General features: G+C 40.8%; 1 protein-coding gene across 4 annotated transcripts; it reads left to right on the top strand.

The window, feature by feature from the left end:
* Positions 1 to 6,726: 6,726 nt before the first annotated feature.
* On the top strand, positions 6,727 to 19,060 carry LOC106566397 (ragulator complex protein LAMTOR5). 4 transcript variants are annotated; one of them, XM_045692906.1, is made up of 5 exons: positions 6,727 to 6,845; positions 11,803 to 11,854; positions 11,940 to 12,001; positions 12,803 to 12,920; positions 18,640 to 19,060. In XM_045692906.1, the coding sequence occupies exons 1-5, from the start codon at positions 6,785 to 6,787 to the stop codon at positions 18,698 to 18,700; spliced, it is 354 nt and encodes a 117-aa protein (XP_045548862.1). In that variant the 5' UTR covers positions 6,727 to 6,784; the 3' UTR covers positions 18,701 to 19,060. The 4 variants fall into 4 exon arrangements, with proteins under 4 accessions (XP_045548862.1, XP_045548864.1, XP_045548865.1 ...); XM_045692908.1 differs by lacking the exon at positions 6,727 to 6,845 and adding an exon at positions 9,844 to 9,862; XM_045692909.1 differs by lacking the exon at positions 6,727 to 6,845 and adding an exon at positions 10,498 to 10,516.
* Positions 19,061 to 20,211: the final 1,151 nt, after the last annotated feature.

Genomic DNA, 20,211 nt, shown 5'->3' with positions numbered 1-20,211 from the left:
GAGTGTCCGGCAACGGTGCCCCGTCCAGAGTGTCCGGCAACAGTGCCCCGTCCAGAGTGTCTGGCAACAGTGCCCCATCCAGAGCTTCCAGCGACAGTGCCCCGTCTAGAGATGGCCCATAGTTTGGAGCCTGCAGAGACGGCCCACAGTCCGGAGCCAGCAGAGACGGCCCACAGTCCGGAGCCAGCAGAGACGGCCCACAGTCCAGAGCCAGCAGAGACGGCCCACAGTCCAGAGCCAGCAGAGACGGCCCACAGTCCGGAGCCAGCAAAGACGGCCTACAGTCCGGAACCTGCCGAGACGGCCCACAGTCCGGAGCCTGCCGAGACGGCCCACAGTCTGGAGCCAGAGTCGCCCTACAGTCCGGAGCCGGCGCAGCCAGAGTCGCCCGTTGCGAGGGTCCCCAGTCCGGGGTCGACGGAGAGGGACCTCGCTCTAGAGACATCATGTAAGTGGGGTGAGCCAGGGGTGGAGTGGGGTCTGCGTCCCACTCCTGAGCCACCTCTGTAGGGGGGAGTATTGGGGGGGGGGGTGTTGCAGAGGCACCCTCCCTTCCCTCCCATGTAGTTTTGGTATTTTTTGTTGTTGTTGTGGGTATTTGTTTTGTTGGGTTTTGTTTCAGGTGCATCCGGGGTCTGCACCTTGGGGGGGGGGTAATGTACAAGGGGTTATTTGTCATTGTAGTTTGGTCAGGGCGTGGCAGGGGTGTGTTTGTTTTGCGTTGTCGGGGTTTTGGGGTTTTGTTCTATGTTTTGTATTTCTATGGTTTTCTATGTTGTATATTTCTTTGTGTTGGCCTGGTATGGCTCTCAATCAGGAACAGCTGTACATCATTGTTGCTGATTGGGAGTCATACTTAGGTAGCCCTTTTTCACCTGTTGTTGGTGGGAAGTTGTTTTTGCATAGCTGTGTGTAGCCTGCAATACTGTGCGTTCGTTCGTTTTCTTGTTTTGTTTTGTTCAGTGTTCAATAAAAGTTAAGATGAGCACTCAACCCGCTGCGCCTTGGTCTACTCCGTACGACATTCGTTACACTGTTGTGGTGGGATGGAGTTTTGGCCTGCCTGGTGACATCACCAGGTGGTAAATTGTTTAATAGACAAATAAGAAAAAGTTCCAAACCTCTCTGCCAACAGCTAGTTTTCAGTTTTTCCCTCCCTACGCAGACAGTCCTTGTTTGAGAAATGTTTCTTTGCATAGAAGATATTTGTTTCATTTGATCATTTTAATTGAAAACAATCAACAGTAAAGTACTTCATCAAAACTGATTCGTAAGATACCCCTCTGACTTCTAGGTAAAAGGATACTCTGTCTATCTTTAGGAAAAACACAGAAATAACAGAAATCACCCAGAGACGTGAACCCTGTCATCATGTCCTGGTTACTGGGTAAAGGTAAACACATGCAATATGAGCAGAGGTCGAATAACAGGAAGGATAGGGCTCACCATAACAAATCATTGCCTAAAAGGATAATGACTACCTCGATAGCAAAAACACAGTGATATGATTAGACAAAAGCAAAATGCTTTACACACTGTGTCATGAGGCATAGACTGCTGTAGGCTATACACCAGTGGTGGTCGGTGCCATTTAAGAGGAGGGAGGAAGATGCTAATTACATTTTTTATTTTTTTATTATGACCCTGACTTTATTTCTATTACAACATATTGGATGACTGTAATTCCTATTCCATTCACCCAGTTCAATGTAACATCAATAGATTTTGGCTACTACATGATAGTCAAATGTTCCCTAAACCCATAATGAGGTTGCTACAACCAAGCCTACGAATGAAAGTTTACAACGTACAGTAGGTGCACAGGTCGAGAGAAATTAGAGTAATCAAGGTGCCTGTGCAAGTATTGAATTGGATCTTGGTTGTAATCATTAGTCCAACAGATGCAAATTAGAGTTTCTATTGGACAAATTCAGGTATGTTTATCAAATATAATTGCATTTGTCACATGCGCCGAATACTACAGGTGCAGTAGACCTTACCATGAAATGCTTACTAACAAGCCCTGAACCAACAAACAAGTTGAAAGAAAATAGAGTTAAGAAAATATTTACTAAATTAACTAAAGTAATGTAGGTAGGGGTAGGGGTCACTCTACCCCTATGTAGGTAGGGGTAGAGTGACTATGCATAGATAATAAACAGCGAGTAACAGCAGTGTAAAAACAAAGGGGGGGGGGGGGGTCAATGCAAATATTCTGGGTGGCCATTTGATTAGTTGTTCAGCAGTCTTATGGCTTGGGGGTAGAACCTGTTAAGACGCCTTTGGGACCTGGACTTGGCGCTCCGGTACCGCTTGCCGTGCTGTAGCAGATAGAACAGTCTATGACTTGGGTGACTGGAGTCTTTCACAATTTTTTGGGCCTTCCTCGGACACCGTCTAGTTTAAAGGTCCTGGATGGCAGGAAGCTTGGCCCCAGTGATATGCTGGGCCATATGCACTACCCTTTGTAGTGCCTTACGGTCGGATGCCGAGCAGTTGCCATACCCAGGGGGTGAGGGGCTACCCGAAACATTTGAACCAAGTTAAACAATTTAAAGGCAATGCTACCAAATACTAATTGAGTGTATGTTAACTTCTGACCCACTGGGAATGTGATGAAAGAAATAAAAGCTGAAATAAATAATTCTCTCTACTATTATTCTGACATTTCACATTCTTAAAATAAAGTGGTGATCCTAACTGACCTAAGACAGGGAATTTTTACTCTGATTAAATGTCAGGAATTGTGAAAAACTGAGTTTAAATGTATTTGGGTAAGGTGTATGTAAACTTCCGACTTCAACTGTATACAGTACTACGAAATATAGCTAGTTCTCCCTCTCTCCCTCTCTTCTCCTTAATTTTGGAAGAAATGAATTTGTTATAAACTGTTCGACAAATTGTCATTCTCTCACTTGAGTCAACTACTCACCACATTAAATTACTATGGTAGGATGTCATTGTAAATAAGAATTTGTTCTTAACTGACTTGCCTAGTTAAAGAAAGGTTAAAAAAAAAATAATACATGTATGCAATGCTAGCTAGTTGTAGCTTATGCTTTCAGTACTAGATTCATTCTCTGATCCTTTGATTGGGTGGACAACATGTCAGTTCATGCTACAAGAGCTCTGATAGGTTGGAGGAAGTCCTCCGGAAGTTATCATAACTACTGTGTAAGTCTATGGAAGGGGTTGAGAACCATGAGCCTCCTAGGTTTTGTACTGAAGTCAATGTACCCAGAGGAGGACAGAAGCTAACTATCCTCCGGCTACACCATGGTGCTACCCTACAGACTGCTGTTGAAGCTACTGTAGATCTTCATTGCAAAACATTGTGTTTTAATAAATGATTTGGTGATGTGTATATATTTAGCATAGTTTTATCTAAAAAGGATAACTTTAATGTTTCACTATTTTTATTTTTATGAAATTCACGGAGGAGGATGGTCCTCCCCCTCTTCCTCTGAAGAGCCTCCACTGCTACACAGTATAGACTGCTGTAGGCTCTACACTATAGGCCAAACACATGCATTTGGGAGATATGGAATAGTTAGATAGGAAAATGTTCACCAATGTTATGAGACTTTATGTGCTGAGTCGGGATATACTCATGTCCTGACTGAACTCCAGTGACTCGTCCCATGTTATAAGTGTTTTAGCTTCAAGTCCTACATTTTCTTTCAATATTGAGTGGATGGACACACCAGCTATCTGACCATCCAACATAACTGATATCTGATAGGGGAGCGTGTGACATATCTTCTGGAGGTCAAAGTGTATTTCATGGGTTGTACTTTTTTCAATCACCATTCACTCCAATCATCAGTCTCTGTTTCTCTGCACGTTGATATCTGTCTGCCTGAAAGCATCTGGTTCAACTTGGGTTACGGTGACTTTTCTCAGAATGTGTCTACGTGACATAATGGGTGCTCTCTAACAAACAGGTGAAGAACCAACCAACCAAACAATGGATATGCATGCATGAACAAAGACTTGGTGATGAATTTATTATTTTCAAAGATGAGGCTTCTACGAGTTAATGTTTAGTAGTAATCTCACAGGACACAGGAGAGAAAGATATTATCATTGCTTATTAAAGTTATACATCAATCGGAAGGAGATGTGTACACAATACGGGTCAAGTCAATAAAATGACACATCAAATCAAATGTTATTTGTCACATGCGCCGAATACAACCGGTGTAGACTTTACCGTGAAATGCTTGCTTACGATCCCTACCCAATGATACAGAGTTGAAAAAATTATAATAAAAAGAAAATCAGTAAACGGAATAAAATAAAATAAAATACACACAAATGGAGCTACGTATACGGAGTACCAGTTCCAGATCAATGTGCAGAGGTATTAGGTAAATATGTAAATGAAGACATGTTAAAGTGACTAGGCATCAGGATACCGTGCCTTCAGAAAGTTCACACAGCCCTTGACTTTTCCCACATTTTGTTGTGTTACAGCCTGAATTTAAAATGGATTACATAGATATTTTGTGTCACTGGCCTACACACAATACCCCATTACGTCAAAGTGGAATTATGTTTTTAGAAATGTTTTGAAATTAATTCAAAATGAAAAGATGAAATGTATTGAGTCAATAAGCTTTCAACCCCTTTGTTATGGCAAGCCTAAATAAGAGTTTCAAACACAGATTCAACCACAAAGACCAGGGAGGTTTTCCAATGTCTCGCAAAGAAGGGCACCTATTGGTAGATGTATAAAAAAACAATACAGACATTGAATATCCCTTTGAGCACAGTGAAGTTATTAATTAAACTTTGGATGGTGAACTCTATGTCCTCAATACAAAGCTTTATGTTTGGGGAAAATCTAACATAACACATTACTTAGTACCACTCTTCATATTTTCAAGCATCATGGTGGCTGCATCATGTTGTGGGTATGCTTGTCAACGATAAGGAGTTTTTTGTTGTTGTAAAATAATCTGAATAGAGCTAAGCACATGCAAATTCCTTGAGGAAAACCAGGTTCAGTATGCTTTCAAACAAATACTGGGAGACAAATTCACCTTTCAGCAGGACGATAAACTAAAACACAAGGCCAGATATACACTGGAGTTGCTTACCAAGATGACATTCAAATGTTCCTGAGGGGCCTAGTTACAGTTTTGACTCAAATCTGCTTTCAAATCTATGGAAAGACATGAAAATGGCTGTGTAGCAATGATCAACATCTAACTTGACAGAGTTCTAAAAAGAATAATAGGTCAAATATTGTACAATACAGGTGTGCAAAGCGCTTAGAGACTTACCCAAAAACACAGCTGTAAACGCTGCCAAAGATGATTCTAACATGTATTGACTCAGGAGGTTGAATACTTATGTAATCAATATATATTAGTGTTTATTTTTTTATATATATTTTTTTTAACAAATGTTATAATTTTTCTTACACTTTGACGAGTATTTTGTGAAGATTGTTTACAGAAAATGACAATTAAATACATTTTAATCCCACCTTGTTACACAACAAAACGTGGTCAAAGCTGTCGTGCCCTCTTCACGAGTGTGTGGACCATGTTAAGTCCTTAGTGATGTGGATGCCAAAGAACTTGAAGCTCTCAACCTGCTACACTAAAGCCCTGTCGATGTGGATGGGGGCGTGCTATCCTCTCTTTCTCCTGTAGTCCACAATCAGCTCCTTGATCTTACTGACATTGAGGGAGAGGTTGTTGTCCTGGCACCACACTACTAAGTCTATGCTTTCCTCTCTGTAGGCTGTCTCATCATTGTCGGAGATCAGGCCTATCACAGTTGTGTCGTCAGCAAAATAGATGATGTGCGTGGCCACACAGTCGTGGCTGAACAGGTAGTATAGAGGGGACTGAAACACATTCGATGGGCCCTCGTGTTGAAGGTCCACGTGGCAGAGGTGTTGTTACCTACCCTCACCACCTGGAGCCATCAGGAAAACCAGAATCCTGTTGCAGAGGGAGGTGTCCAGTCCCAGGTCCCCAGCTTAGTGATGGGCTTGGAAGGGGACAATACAAGTCCACTCTAAAATGTGCAGTTTTGTCACACAACACAATGCTACAGATATCTCAAGTTTTGAGGGAGCATGCATTTGGCATGCTGACTGCAGGAATGTGCACCAGAGCTCTTGCCAGATAATTTTATTTTAATTTCTCTACCATAAGCCACCTCCAACATCGTTTTACAGAATTTGTCAGTACGTCCAACCGGCCTCACAACCACAGACCACGTGTAACCACACCAGCCCAGGACCTTCCACATCAGGCTCTTCACATGCGGCATCGTCTTAGACCAGCCACCAGGACAGCTGATGAAACTGAGGAGTATTTTGTGGGGAAAAACTCACTGATTGGCTGGGCCTGGCTCCAAAGTTGGTGGGTTTATCCCCACCCATGGCTGCACCCCTGCCCAGACATGTGAAATCAATCTATTAGGGCCTAATGAAATTATTTAAGTTGACTGATATCCTTATATGATCTGTAACTCAGTAAAATCGTTGAAATTGTAGCGTTTTGCATTAATATTTTTGTTCAGATAATATTGCAGCTTTTCAATTCTGTCTGATAGGAGACTTTTGAACAAATCTCATCTATCTGTCTGGACATTTTCCAATAGAACGTTGGGGAGTGCCGGTCGGTTTTCTCTTCCTCTCAATTTCAACAGGATGTGCTGGCACTTCTTCCGTGTCTACTCCTGCAGCACTTTGGTAGCCTATGAAACAAAGGAATGGGGTCTGGTGTGAACAAGGAACAGCTGAGTTGGAGTTGAAGTCGAAATGGACATTAGTAACTGTCGATCTGATGTCCAGAAGTGCTTGGCGGTCATATGTGATAATGGTATGAACTTTCTGTAAAAAAGTAAAGATAAACACGAAAAAAAAGTAACTAACTAGCCCAAGCTCGGTTGAAATGTTGCTCTTCTCTGTCGACGCAATCTTTACAGGAAGAATGATATGATTTGAAATCTTTCATAGCGGTACTGTTGCGTATTTATAGGCCACTCATGAATGCATGAATCAATTTGCAAAGCCTATATGGATATTGCCTTCATAAATAACAATATAGTTATATTATTTCATGTAGATCCCATTATCTGAATCCTGAGATGAGAGCTCTTCAGTGTGAGCTTATACTGTAAGTGAACACAAAGAGAGAGACATTGTTGACGTAGCAGGCAGTACCCTATGTGTCACAGCAGTTAGCTAGCTTGGCCAGCCGGCTTTGTCCAGATTGCAGATAAGAATCAACATCCCTTTTCAAATATTTACCAGACACTTCTGTTGAGTTGAATAGAATAGGTGTTTTATAGCACCGTGATAAGGACACAGATTGGTGGTGGCTCAGATACGATCTTATCATAGAAGATAAGTGCCAAAATAAAGGAAACACCGACATAAAGTGTCTTAATTAACTCAGGAACAACATGTGTGGAAGCATCTACTTTCAATATACTTTGTATTCCTCATTTACTCAAGTGTTTCCATTATTTTGGCAGTTACCTGTACCTAAAAGCACTGTCGAGCACCAGTTGAAGACAATCCTGATATTTTTACTCCCTCACCAAACATAGGGGATATTTCTTCTCCCTTACCAAACACAGGTGATATATTTCCACCCTCACCAAACATAGTCAAAATAATTATGCACATGTCATGTTGCAAGATTGATTTGTTGAGACGCTGAGAGAAGACTTTAAAACATGAAATAAGTGTAAATGAAACATGTTATGTAGGGGAAAGTGGGGTAAGTTGAGCCAAAGGGATATGTTGAGCCACCCTTGTTTGATTTGACCCAATATTTAGGAAGAGGTCATCATTTCATGGAGTCTGTGAAGGAAGAAACCACATGGAAAAAGTAAGCAAGTTAAGTCCCAAAAAAAGTATTTTCGCCAAGTGAAATGTATTTATGTTCGAGGTTTCAAGATTGTATCTAAACCAAAGTAGATATTTTTAAGATTGTTCTATACATCAGTTGGGGTCTCTATAATATGAGGTCTTAAACCTAGCATGAAAGTGCATCCTTGTAGCTGTGTGGGCTAATATAGTAAAAATGTTTGCCTTGGGGTTAGTTGAGCCAATGGTTAAGCAAATGGCAAGTTGAGCAAATTGAAGTGTTTTCTTCCCAGGCGTAATGCAATGCATTATCGCTGGGATATGGGTTAACATTAGGGCCTATGTTAAACATATTTTTTTAAGTACAAAGTGTTTGTTAGGTGTTATACAACGGGTGGGTCTAGTCCTGAATGCTGATTGGTTAAAACCGCATTCCAGCCGGTGTCTATTCCACAAGTTACCACCGACTAAATCTATTATGTTAAAATACCTATTTGCTCTGTTCCATTTGACTGCGCAATCCACTGTCTCATCAGCCAAGCCAGGCAATTTATAAACTTGATCTCCACTCTAAAAAGCATCCAGACATTATCTCACATTTCTTTCAGACTAACATTTAGTTTTCCACAGCGGAGATTTGTATAAACCTTGCTGTCTGTCTCTCCGATATTTGCAACATTGTTTCAATATTCAAATTTGATCTCTAGCTGTCCCATAGTAATGAGTGTGTTGGGAGTCTGGACGAGACAGACAGGCAGGCAGCTTTTCTCAGCCAGCTGAAATCATGAATCAGCAGGCATTATTTTTATGGATACATACAAAGAAATGTCTATTGGAAAAAAGGTCAAATGAAACGAAGTGCAGCTAGTTTGCAGTCTTTCCAGCTTCAGTTTGAAGTGATTGTGTTAGCTGTGTTGTTGGCTAGCTCCTCTGAACAACAGTGTCCTGACGAGAGAGCACACTTTCTATGCCAGGCGAAATCACACCTCATTAGCTCATTGTTATGGATGTATCCAAATAAATGTCACTAGAAAACAGCTTAAACAAATGAAGCTACTGTTGTTATTCTGGCTGCTCTGTTTGATGTGACTGTAAGTTAGCCGTAATTGGCTAGCTAGCAAGTAAGGGATAAGAATGTTGACAGCCAGTATGGCAATGGAACATTTAGTCCATAGATACGGAACAAAAAGACTGAACGACTGGGTCACGTCTCTGGCAACCAAACCGATAGAACGAATGACCAGCCGGCTTGGGTAGCAAACCTAGATTTGTGTTGGGATTATATCTTGTGTAAGGATGAAATAGTATGAATAAATTCATCAAAATAACATTTTTTATGAAGATATGTCAATCATTATTTGAATATGTTGGTAACCCATTGTATAAAAGTGATAATGCCTTTGAAGCTGGTGTTTGGAGTATATATTGACACAGTTTGCCGGCCGCCAACTTCGTCTCTGGCCTAGTAACACCCGTGCCAATATATCCTACAAACATCGGCTTCTCGGGCGTTATCACCTAATTAAACTTGTGTTAAAAGATACTTACGATGATTAAAAGTTTTTAAAAAAGCCATTGTTATTGTGTTTGGGAAATAAAGATAAACATGGTTTTAAAAAGATAGTGGTAATATTCCATTCAGTACAGAACATTGTAGGTGGCATAACTTACCCTGTCCCGTGGCTCAACTTTCCCCATTTCCCCATAAGTTGTGCCAAGAGAGAACTTTTTTTGGACAAGCTATATTTTCAAAACTGTAATGTTTACATGAATTCTGATTATTTCCAGGGATACACAACATCCTGAAATATTTATAGATATTTATTTTTGAAAGAATACTGTATTTCCCTTGACGGTGTGATGCTGAACATTTTGCTCATCTTACCCCACTCTACCCTAGGCTAAAGTCGATACATCAGGGTGGTTGATGGCACTGCAGTCCCAGAGTGCTCTTCTCGTTTTGCTTACTGTAGCTAAATGCACAGTGTCAACGAGGCTGTAACTCAGCGTGAGATATACACAGTATGCTTATATATTTATATAAAAAGGGTCAAATTTGAGTTTGGAATCATTTTCACCAGGGGAATGACTCTGGGATGTATGCATATTTTGTTTATTTATCAATCACTTAGGCCTAATTGGTAAAGGATATCAATCTTCAGTGGTTCTCAAACTTCTCCTCGGGGAGCCTCAGACTTTTAACAATTTTGTTGTAGCCCTGAACAAGCTCAGTCGATTCACCTATTCAAGGGCTTGATGATTAGGTAACAAGTTGAATCAGGTGTGCTAGCTCTGGAATAGATGATAAAATACATGGAACGGCTGGGGGATCTTGAGGAGAGTGATACTGAAAAAAGATGATGGAAGCGGACATTGATGTGGAGCGTGAATATAATGGCGGGGTAATCAAGGAGAATTGGAATATTGTCCAAAATAATATAAAACGGAGCAATTAGCATACAGTGATGAGAATGTCCCTTCTTATCCTGTAGGAATACATTTTGTTAACGAGGAGCAGCTGATTGGATTACCAATTTTGAAGAATCTATTTGATATACCCAAACTGGTGGAGAGAGTGCTGGGTAAAGTGAAGGCTTTGAAGATCACGAGAGGCAGGCTTGTTTAGATTTTTTGTTCATCTGAGGAGCAGAAGAAGCGTGTGTTGCGTCTCACCAGGTTTGAAAAGTTTGATGTGTCCTGTGTGTCTCTTTGGAACAGAGCACCCCTAAAGGGGGTAATATCTGGCGTCTTTTGGGAAGTCAATGTTGCAGAGATGGAAAATATTCCTGGAGTGATTGATGCTTGTCGGATGAATCGTATGGTCAATGAGGAAAAAGTGAAGAGTATCTTTTTTTGTTTTTTTGAAATGGAGTCTCTCCCTACTCAAGTGCAGTTGGGGGTATATAAACTACTGAGTCAGAGCATGTATCCCAAGACCAATGCAGTGTGATCACTGTAAAGCTTTTGGACATGTTTCAAGTGTTTGCAGAAGGGAGAAGCCAAGTTGTGGAAAAGATAATATCCTGTGTTTTAAAAGTGATGAAAGTGTGACATGTTGCCATTGTGGTGGGAACCATGAAGCCACATCGTTGGAATGCCCAACAAGGGTAAAAGAGAATGAGATGGCCAAAGACAGAGCTGTCCAGAGCATTTCATATGCAGCAGCTGTTAAAGGGGTTGTGGTTTCGAATGGTGCTCCTGAAGAATCCATGATGGTGGATAGACCTTCACTGAAGGCTGCAGGGGTTGTCGTTCAGCAGCAGGACCCAGATATGTTAAAGGTTAAGTAGATGGCCTTTATAGCTATGGTGATTAATGGCACTGCCAAGGTGGAGAGGGAGTCCAGGAAAATAGATATCATTGTGGATGCGACGGAATGGTTCCTGGGACTGAAAGTACTTCTCAGCGGAGGAGTTGCATGGAGTATTTTCACAAGCCGTACCACCCTGTGAGGTCATAGAGCCTGAAAAGGGAGATATGGAGATTTTAAGGAAGGAATAAGTGGGGGTTTTGGTTTTGTTAATGTGTTTTTTTAAATTGTTTTATATTGGGTGGATTAAGTTCTCCCTATCACGTATGGGTTTTATTTTTTGCCTTGGTTTTCTCAACCTTGTCCAGTTGGTGGCGGTAACACACCTTTTTGGGTTGTAGTCTGCCATAAAACCTACAGAAGAAGGGTCCTGAGGAGAGGTTTGAGAACCACTACTGTAAAGGGGGTAGCTTACCAACAAGAGTATATTGTTGTATGTCTATTGCTTTTGGGAGAGAAGCAACTGTTATTATTTTGTAAAAAAAATTAAAAAATCTCCCCCCTCCTTTCCATTCCAGAAAAGAAATCGCGTTTGGTGTAATTTAGCCTTCGCTGGTTTCCGTATGAATGCGCACCAGCTGACTGACTCGAGAAGTCAGAAAGCAGACAATCACAAACAAATAATTGCAAATATCACATTTATTAATTGCAGCTAACGCTATCATAACCATGGAGTCGACTCTCGAGCAACATCTGGATGATACGTAAGTGATTATTTGATCGAAACTTATTTGATTGTACTCAATCGTTGAATTATGTGAAAATATTCCTCATGTTGTTTTGATATAGCATGAAGAATCCAGCCATTGTCGGAGTTCTCTGCACGGACCAACAAGGACATATTCTAGGATGTAAGTAAAGTTCATACATTTCTTGTTGCTGTTTTTATTTATCTGATTATTCAGCAGGTAAATGTTTGACTGACGACCACACGCAGTCGTCAAATCAATAACATGTATTTCATAATGCCATGTATGATCAGTTGTCACTGTGCTTATACAGAGATACCCAGAGAACTACAGCAACTATGGAATTAACTCCCTATTAAGGCAGGAACCTAGGAAGAAACCTAGAGGAACCAGGCCCCGAGGGGTGGCCAGTCGTCTTCTGGCTATGCCGGGTGGCGATTATAGAGTGTATGGCCACTAAGGCCAGATCGTTCTACAAGATGTTCGTAGGTGATCAGCAGGGTCAAATAATCAGTGGTTATAGAGGGTGCAACAGATCAGTACTTCAAGAGTAACTCTCAGTCGGCTTCCAGGACAAGGTACTAGGTAGCACATCCGGTGAACAGGTCAGGGTTCCATAGCTGCCCATCATTCGTCATTGGGGGAAATGCTGCTAGCGAGCTAAAGTGTTTTGCAGCCTATGTCTGGTAACTGCCTCTTCTAACATTTGACACTTCAACAAAAGACTGAATATTTGAAAACTATAAAAATATACCCTTGAAATGGCAATAATAACAGATATTAGACAATGCCATAAGTAAAAAAATAATAGTAGCCTAGCCAAATCCTGTTATCTCCGGTAATGCCTAGCTAATGTATCAGGCCTACTTTTGATACTAGGTAACTTATCACAAGATCAGCCTACATTTTGACCTTCCATATGACTGAATCGGAGTCCACTTTGTCTCCTTGTGTTTATTTCAGGTCGTGGCTCTCTGTCTGATGAGCATGGGGGAGTGGTATCTGTACTGGCCAGACAGGCAGCCTCTCTCACCAGAGACCCTACAGACAGTCCCACAGTGTGCCTGGAGTCAGATTCAGGGTGAGGAATCACATCCAGTCAATATTAGGGCGAGTTTGTTTTGCATCGCTTGGACGCCCCGAGTGGGTGGGATTTCAGTTTAGGGAATGATGGAATGGTCTAAAATGTGCAAACCCAGGACACCCGGCGATGCAAAACAAACTCGCCTTCGGATAGTTATATGACCAGTTACTATTTACAAATAAGGTTTCTAGTCCCTGTTTCTTTGGCAGAGGCTCTGAAAGCGTTGAATAGATAATAGTGCAAAGTCTTCCCAGTCTGTCAGAGGGCAATGCCAAGCTATTATCATGTTGCTAATACCTTTGCAAGTTTTTCACATCTACATGACAAGCATAGGCAGGAGCTAGGGGTGGATTTGGGACTCGACTGGGAGCTTATTTGCAAAGTGCATGTCTTGTGAAACTGAAATCAGTTTTACCTCATGTTTACCAGCATCTCACCTGTGCAACTAGAGGTGACACAACTCTTCGTCACCTTTACTCCGCACACAGAAATGGATACTGCATAAGAAGCTTTCGTCGCCCTCACTTTTGCAAATCTGACCATAACTCTATCCTCCCGATTCCTGCTTACAAGCAAAAACCCCAAAACAAGAAGTACCAGTGACGCGCTCAATACGTAAGTGGTCTGATTAAGCAGATGCTAAGCTACAGGACTGTTTCACTAGCACAGACTGGAATATGTTCTGGGATTTATCTGATAACATTGAAGAGTTTACCACATCAGTCACCGGCTTCATTAATAAGGGCATTGACGACGTCGTCCCCACAGTGACCGTGCGTACATATTCCAACCAGAAGTCATGGATTACAGGCAACATCCGCACTGAGCTAAAGGCTAGCGCTGCAGCTTTCAAAGAGCGGGACACTAATCCGGATGGTTATAGATAAAAAAACAACAATGTGCATGCTTCCATGGGGTAGAAGTTAGCCTGTTGTGATTCTGGATGGCCATATTGCTAGCAATAATAACATGAAACTGCCATGTGGGGAATCGTAAGTGGCTCGTTTCAGCTTATTTCATCTTGTTGATACCATGTCTTGTTTTGACTGATTTCATGTTAATGCTAATATGGCAAAAATTCGTTAGCTAACCAACAACTGTAACAATGTATTTGAGAGACAAGGTCATTGTGCAAATGTATGTTTTCAATAAACCTTGGAGACTAAATATAGTTTACATGTTGTCAACAATCTAAGCCAACCTCTGTTTTGCCTCATGGTTGCGTGTCATTTTTGTTGCTAAAGAACCAACCAGTTTAAGAAATCCTGCTACGACCTCCGACGAACCACCAGTGTCAATACAGGACTAAGATCGAATCCTACTATTCCGCCTCTGATGCTTGTTGGATGTGGTGGGGCTTGCAAACTGTCACGGATTACAAACGGAACCCCAGCCTGCCATCTGCCCAGTGACGCAAGCCTACCAGAGGAGTTAAATGCCTTATATACTCGCTTCGAGGCAAGCAACACTGAACCATGCATGGAAGCACCAGCTGTTCCGGACAACTGATCTTGCGCCCCGTAGCCAAAGTGGGAAGATCTTTAAACAGTACACGTACTCGGAGCATTCGCTGATCAACCTCTCCCTGACCTTGTCTGTAATACCTACAGTACCAGTCAAAAGTTTGGACACACCTACTTATTCAAGGGTTTTTCTTTATTTTTACTGTTTTCTACATTGTAGAATAATAGTGAAGACATCAAAACTATGAAATCATGTAGTAACCAAAAAAAGTGTTAAAATCAACATATATTTGAGATTCTTCAAAGTAGCCACCCTTTGCCTTGATGACATCTTTGCACACTCTTGGCATTCTCTCGTCCAGCTTCATGAGGTAGTCACCTGGAATGCATTTCAATTAACAGGTGTGGCTTGTTAAATTCCACAAATGAAGTTATTTCCTTAATGCTTTTGAGCTCATCAGTTGTGTTGTGACAAGGTAGGGGTGGTATACAGAAGATAGGCCTATTCGGTAAAAGACCAAGTCCATATCAGGGCAAGAACAGCTCAAATAAGCAAAGAGAGACTGTCGTTTATCATTACTTTAAGACATAAAGGTCAGTCAATGCGGAAAATATTATCAAGATGCTTAGGTGCCATTATGATATGTATTGAGCCCCACAGTGGACGTGTCATAATTCCCATAAAACCTAGCGGTCAAACAGGGCAATGGTTCCAATCGTTTTGCCACCGTTCATTTTTCCCATGGAGGATTTAAAAAACACTTAAAATAAGGGCTGTGTTTCGTGTAGGCTTACCGTGGCGTGATGTTTTGATAACCAAAATCTCTCTCGGCCAAGATGACCTTCATCAATATATTCAGCTCTATTTACACTCGATTAGAAAATGCTAATTACTATGAAAGTAGACATCATGCAAGCTCCTGCACGTCATCTTTCGCTAACGGGTATTGTCAATTTTAAACTTCCCCAAGACCGTTCGCAAGAATTGTCAATTTAAGGTAATGTTGCCAATTTATTCATTACTAAATTGAGTTAGTTAATCCAGAGATTCTTCCCTTTTCCTCGACTCAGCAGTCTCATCCAGATCATCATGGCATCTGTAGTTCAGGATGACAGCCACATTAGCAGCTAATTAGCATTTCATTTTTGTGGGTGAATGCATCAAATCAAGTTTTATTTATACAGCACATTTCAGACATGGAATGCAATGTGCTTCACAGAAGAAGAGAAAAATAAACTGAAATATTTAATACACAACAGACATGAGGATTTAAAAACAAAAGAATAACAATATAATGACTAAAAAGCTAAGCTTAAAAGGTGTTTTTTAAAGATCTATTTTAAATATGGCCACAGTTTCGGACCAGGTTCTCTAGCAGGCTATTCAAGAGGCTGGGGGCGTAATAACTAAAGGCTGCCTCTCCATACCTCTTGGGCATGGGTTTTGGGATAGTTAAAAGGCCAGTGCCAGAGGACGTGAGGGACTTACTGGGTACGTAACTTAAAAGCATGTCTCACATGTATTTTACATTTACATTTAAGTCATTTAGCAGACGCTCTTATCTAGATGTGCAATCTTGGATTGATTTAAAAACCAATAGAAGAATCTTAAATTCAAAACTAACAGGCAGCCAGTGCAGAGACCTTAAAACGGGTGTAATGTGTGCTCTTCATCTGGTCTTTGTCAGTACCCGTGCTGCAGCATTCTGTGTTTTGCAGTTGACCAATGGCTTTCTTGGTAGACCAGACAGGAGAGCATTACAGTAGTTAATGCCGCACCTTGGCAATGTTCCTCAGGTAGTAAAAAGCTATTTTTGGTCACATTCCTAATGTGTGATTTTTAGCTGGTGTTTTATATTTATTACCCGTGAATGTGCGGCCAGATTCTCTCTGCTTTGGCTCAGACTTTTTCAGAATATCATAATGGACCTGCAACTCTACCTTTCTGCAATTTCCCTTTTAATTGATTTGTTTTCTCACTCATCCAAGGGCCTCTCTGTTTGGATGTGGACTTTTTCAACCGTACTGGAGCTATGGCATCAGTGGTTCAAATCAAATGAAATGTATTTATATAGCCCTTCTTACATCAGCTGATATCTCAAAGTGCTGTACAGAAACCCAGCCTAAAACCCCAAACAGCAAGCAATGCAGGTGTAGAAGCACGGTGGCTAGGAAAAACTCCCTAGAAAGGCCAAAACCTAGGAAGAAACCTAGAGAGGAACCAGGCTATGAGGGGTGGCCAGTCCTCTTCTGGCTGTGCCGGGTGGAGATTATAACAGCACATGGCCACCCCTTCATTTGCTATTAAAAGTTATCAACTAAATCATCACAAGAGGAAGGCAGAATAGCTGCTGGAGTATTGTACATACACTCAAAATCTGTAGCAACTTCAGAGGTAAGATGGCGTTTCTTAACGTGTTCATTATTACCCTAAAGGTAGTAAAAAAATAGTGGTGATCAGATGAAGCAACATCAACAATAGAAGCTATATGAATAGAAAGCCTCTTGGTAGGGTGGGCCCAGTAACATGTTAGATAAATCTATAGAGCTGAAAACATTCATAAACTCAATGGCCTTGGGAGTCAGTCTTTGTCAACATGAATATTAAGGAGGGGCAGGTTGCCTAGTTGATAGAGCGTTGAGCAAGTAACCGAAAGGTTGCAAGATCGAATCCCCGAGCTGACAAGGTAAAAATCTGTCGTTCTGCCCCTGAACAAGGCAGTTAACCCACTGTTCCCCGGTAGGCCGTCATTGTAAATAAGAATTTGTTCTTAACTGACTTGCCTAGTTAAAGGTTAAATTAAAGTCTACACTTGTTGTTTGCAAAGCATGTGACAAATAAAATGTAGATTTGTCTAGTTCTTTGACTGTGCTACCACCTTGTGGATATCATAAGTATGTGCACCACTTCATATTTATTTAACTAGGCAAGTCAGTTAAGAACAAATTCTTATTTACAATGGCGGCCTAGGAACAGTGCCTTGGGGGGAAACTCTCCCAAATGTATAGCCCCGTTGGAAAATATAAATGTACTGTTTGAAAATGTGAAGAAAGGAAAAAAAAAAAACGACGGCATTGCACGTACCCCAGTTTGGGAATACCTGCTCAACATGTAAAGAAATTATGGAAAGATATTCATAGTTTTATCATTGTTAATATTCTTGACCATTCTACATTCTTCTAATAAGAAAGCTGTTAAAACAATCAATGTGTGTGTGTGCATCTTTTAAGGTATTTGTTATAATCAGTAATTTGTTGTGCCCCCTAGCATATGTTATCATATGTCTGTTTGTATACTTCTTGTATGTGTACTTTGTTTTTCTGCAATTAAAAAAAGAAAAAAATGGGGGAAAAAAAGCTCAAAATAAAGGAATCTATTGGAAACCAGATGCGAGGCAAAGGAAAAAGAAGTGAAGCAGTTTTTGGTGGCAAGTGAGATGAATTGAATCAAGTTTTTGGTGACAGTCAGGTTTGAAATCAGTGTATTATATGCACTATGGTTTGCATATTATCACAAAGTACTGCTAGGTGGTGAATTCAGTTGTAAGCTAGCAAGGAAAGTTAGCCTACAATTTTAAAGCTGGAAACTCAGCTACCGGTATTGTCTTGCATTTGTATAAGTGTTCTAGCCTGTATGGACATTGTTTTTGCAAACAGTTTCAACATTTCGTGTTGCTTTATTCAAGTGTGTTAAATTCTGTGCAGCAGGAGTGGGGACTGGGGAGCTAATGCAGCTCTGACAACTCTAGCAATAAATTAGTACTTGGAGCAGGCACTTTGCTCTTCACGCTATAAAGGGGCTGTGCTGACAGACTAACCTCTCAATCACGTGAGATACATTTGACAAATACCGACCGTAAAACAAATTCCAGTATTTTTTGTTGTATTTATTATGAAAAAGTACCTAAGCTTCGGTATGCCGTGCAACGCTAATGGACAGGTGAGAGCTGCTATCCTACTTTAAGAAGCTTTATTAATACGGGCCCGGATGATCTGCCTATGGTATTGAATGACATGACAAGTTTGCTGTGGTAACTTTTTCCTCATCTCCAAAACAAAGCAAACAGTAGTAATATTATACTGCTTTAATGGTGATGTTTATTTGCATACTGTCAGTATTTTTGTTGTTGGTTAGTGATTTTGAATATTGCGTTATTTATTTAGTCATGTCTTGATTTGAAATGCAATTGATTGGCCACAGGCTTTTTTACTATGTTAAACATTTCATTGATTGTTTATGCCCCCCCCCACAGGAATATTCTAGTGAGAACACATGGAACCATCACCATAGCTGTTCACAAGATGGCGTCATGAGGTCACCTAATGAAGATAGACGAGGCTGTTTGTAAATCTGTTTGTTCACTAATGCTAAATAATCATACCCAATATAAAGTCTGGATCTGGGAGGTCACATAGAAGATTGTATTTTTAATTTTTTTTCCACTGTCTGTTTGGCCAAGAGTCATATTTAAAAGTCAAGTACATACTATGAGTTATGTTTTGTATATGTTAATAGGGTCTGATCTGTTTTTGGGATGATTTATTTCTTATTCAATAAATGGCTAATACTTTTTTGGACATTTTTCATCTGAAATCAGGTCCGATTGTTTTTTTTTTTTCAAATCTATGTAGAAATATTGTATATGTTCATATTAAAAGCAATGTAACAATTTGTCACAGTTTAATGGTTTCTATGATTTCTGCAAAGTCAGGGGGACTTGGTTGTGTTTGTACTGTATGGTGTGTCTGGACTTACACTACCTTTTTAGTGTGGTATATGTTTTCAAGTATAATGACAAATTTCACTCTCGTGGGATACTGCAGTAAACTTGGCCTAGAGGAGCTGAACGTGATACTCTGTACTTCTATATTGTACTGCGCTATCTGGTTTTTAAATGTAGTGTGTCAAAGGGGGGACTCGTGTCATACGGTATGTCTGAACTGAGTCTTCTAGGATTTTAACTGTAGGGTTAAGTTGCCCCCCCCCCCCAGATGCTGGTCTTGTCTGTTTTGCATTTCCCCCACTAAAGGTTTGACATTAAGGGTTGCCCTATTGCCTGGGGCAAGTGATCTGAGAGGTCATACAAGTTGAACCTGCTCTGTGATTGGCCCATTAGGCAGGTGATTTATCAAAATGCAAACAATTCCAGTAAGTAAACATGACCTACAGGAGTTGAACACTGAGTCTGGGCCATGCCTCACAGTCCCCATTACAGCCAGAAGACTACCCCCCTGTCACCTCCCACCAATCTAAAGGCCACCCCAGACTCAGAATGCACTGACCTTTTTAATGCAGCTAATGTCAGAGGTCAATGTCAGTGATTCATTGTCTCTGTACCAAATAGCACTCTATTCCCTATATAATGGGCCCTGGTCAAAAGTAGTTCACTATATAGTGGCTGGGGTGCTATTTGTTTGTGACTAGCACAGTGAGCAACTGAATTATCTTAGGTCTGTGTGTGATGCATCGCATTCCCCCTAGTTGTATCTATTCATATTCTGGAAAAATAAAGAAAATATTTACTCAGAGTTAATTCACAGATATGGAATTTGGTCACAAGTGCTCCCTTCATAAAATGAGTTGCATGATGCCTCTTGGTGTGTGAGATGTTTATAGATGGTCTGCTTTCTCATTTAGCTCTCTCTTTCTCTCCCTCGTTTTAATTCCATCTATTATGTTTTACTACAGTGAACATACACAGTTCACATGTCTGCAACTTGTATCTCTTCACTGTCCCAGCAGGTGCACATGCTTTCAGTGAACACATTTCCAGTTCAATGCATTTCTAGGGCATTTCAGGTCGATAAACTTTAACTGGGATCCG

The sequence above is a fragment of the Salmo salar genome, chromosome ssa13 (genome assembly GCF_905237065.1).
Source record: "Salmo salar chromosome ssa13, Ssal_v3.1, whole genome shotgun sequence".
Lineage (NCBI taxonomy): Eukaryota > Metazoa > Chordata > Actinopteri > Salmoniformes > Salmonidae > Salmo > Salmo salar.
This window is presented reverse-complemented; position numbering and strand designations above follow the sequence as displayed.

Excerpts from the sequence above, each read along its gene's own strand:
- LOC106566397 (XM_045692906.1), top strand. The coding sequence starts at position 6,785 with ATGGACATTAGTAACTGTCGATCTGATGTCCAGAAGTGCTTGGCGGTC. Across the intron at positions 6,846-11,802 it reads GGCGGTCATATGTGATAATG|CTAACGCTATCATAACCATG; the intron begins GTATGAACTTTC and ends TATTAATTGCAG. Across the intron at positions 12,921-18,639 it reads TGCCTGGAGTCAGATTCAGG|GAATATTCTAGTGAGAACAC; the intron begins GTGAGGAATCAC and ends CCCCCCCCACAG.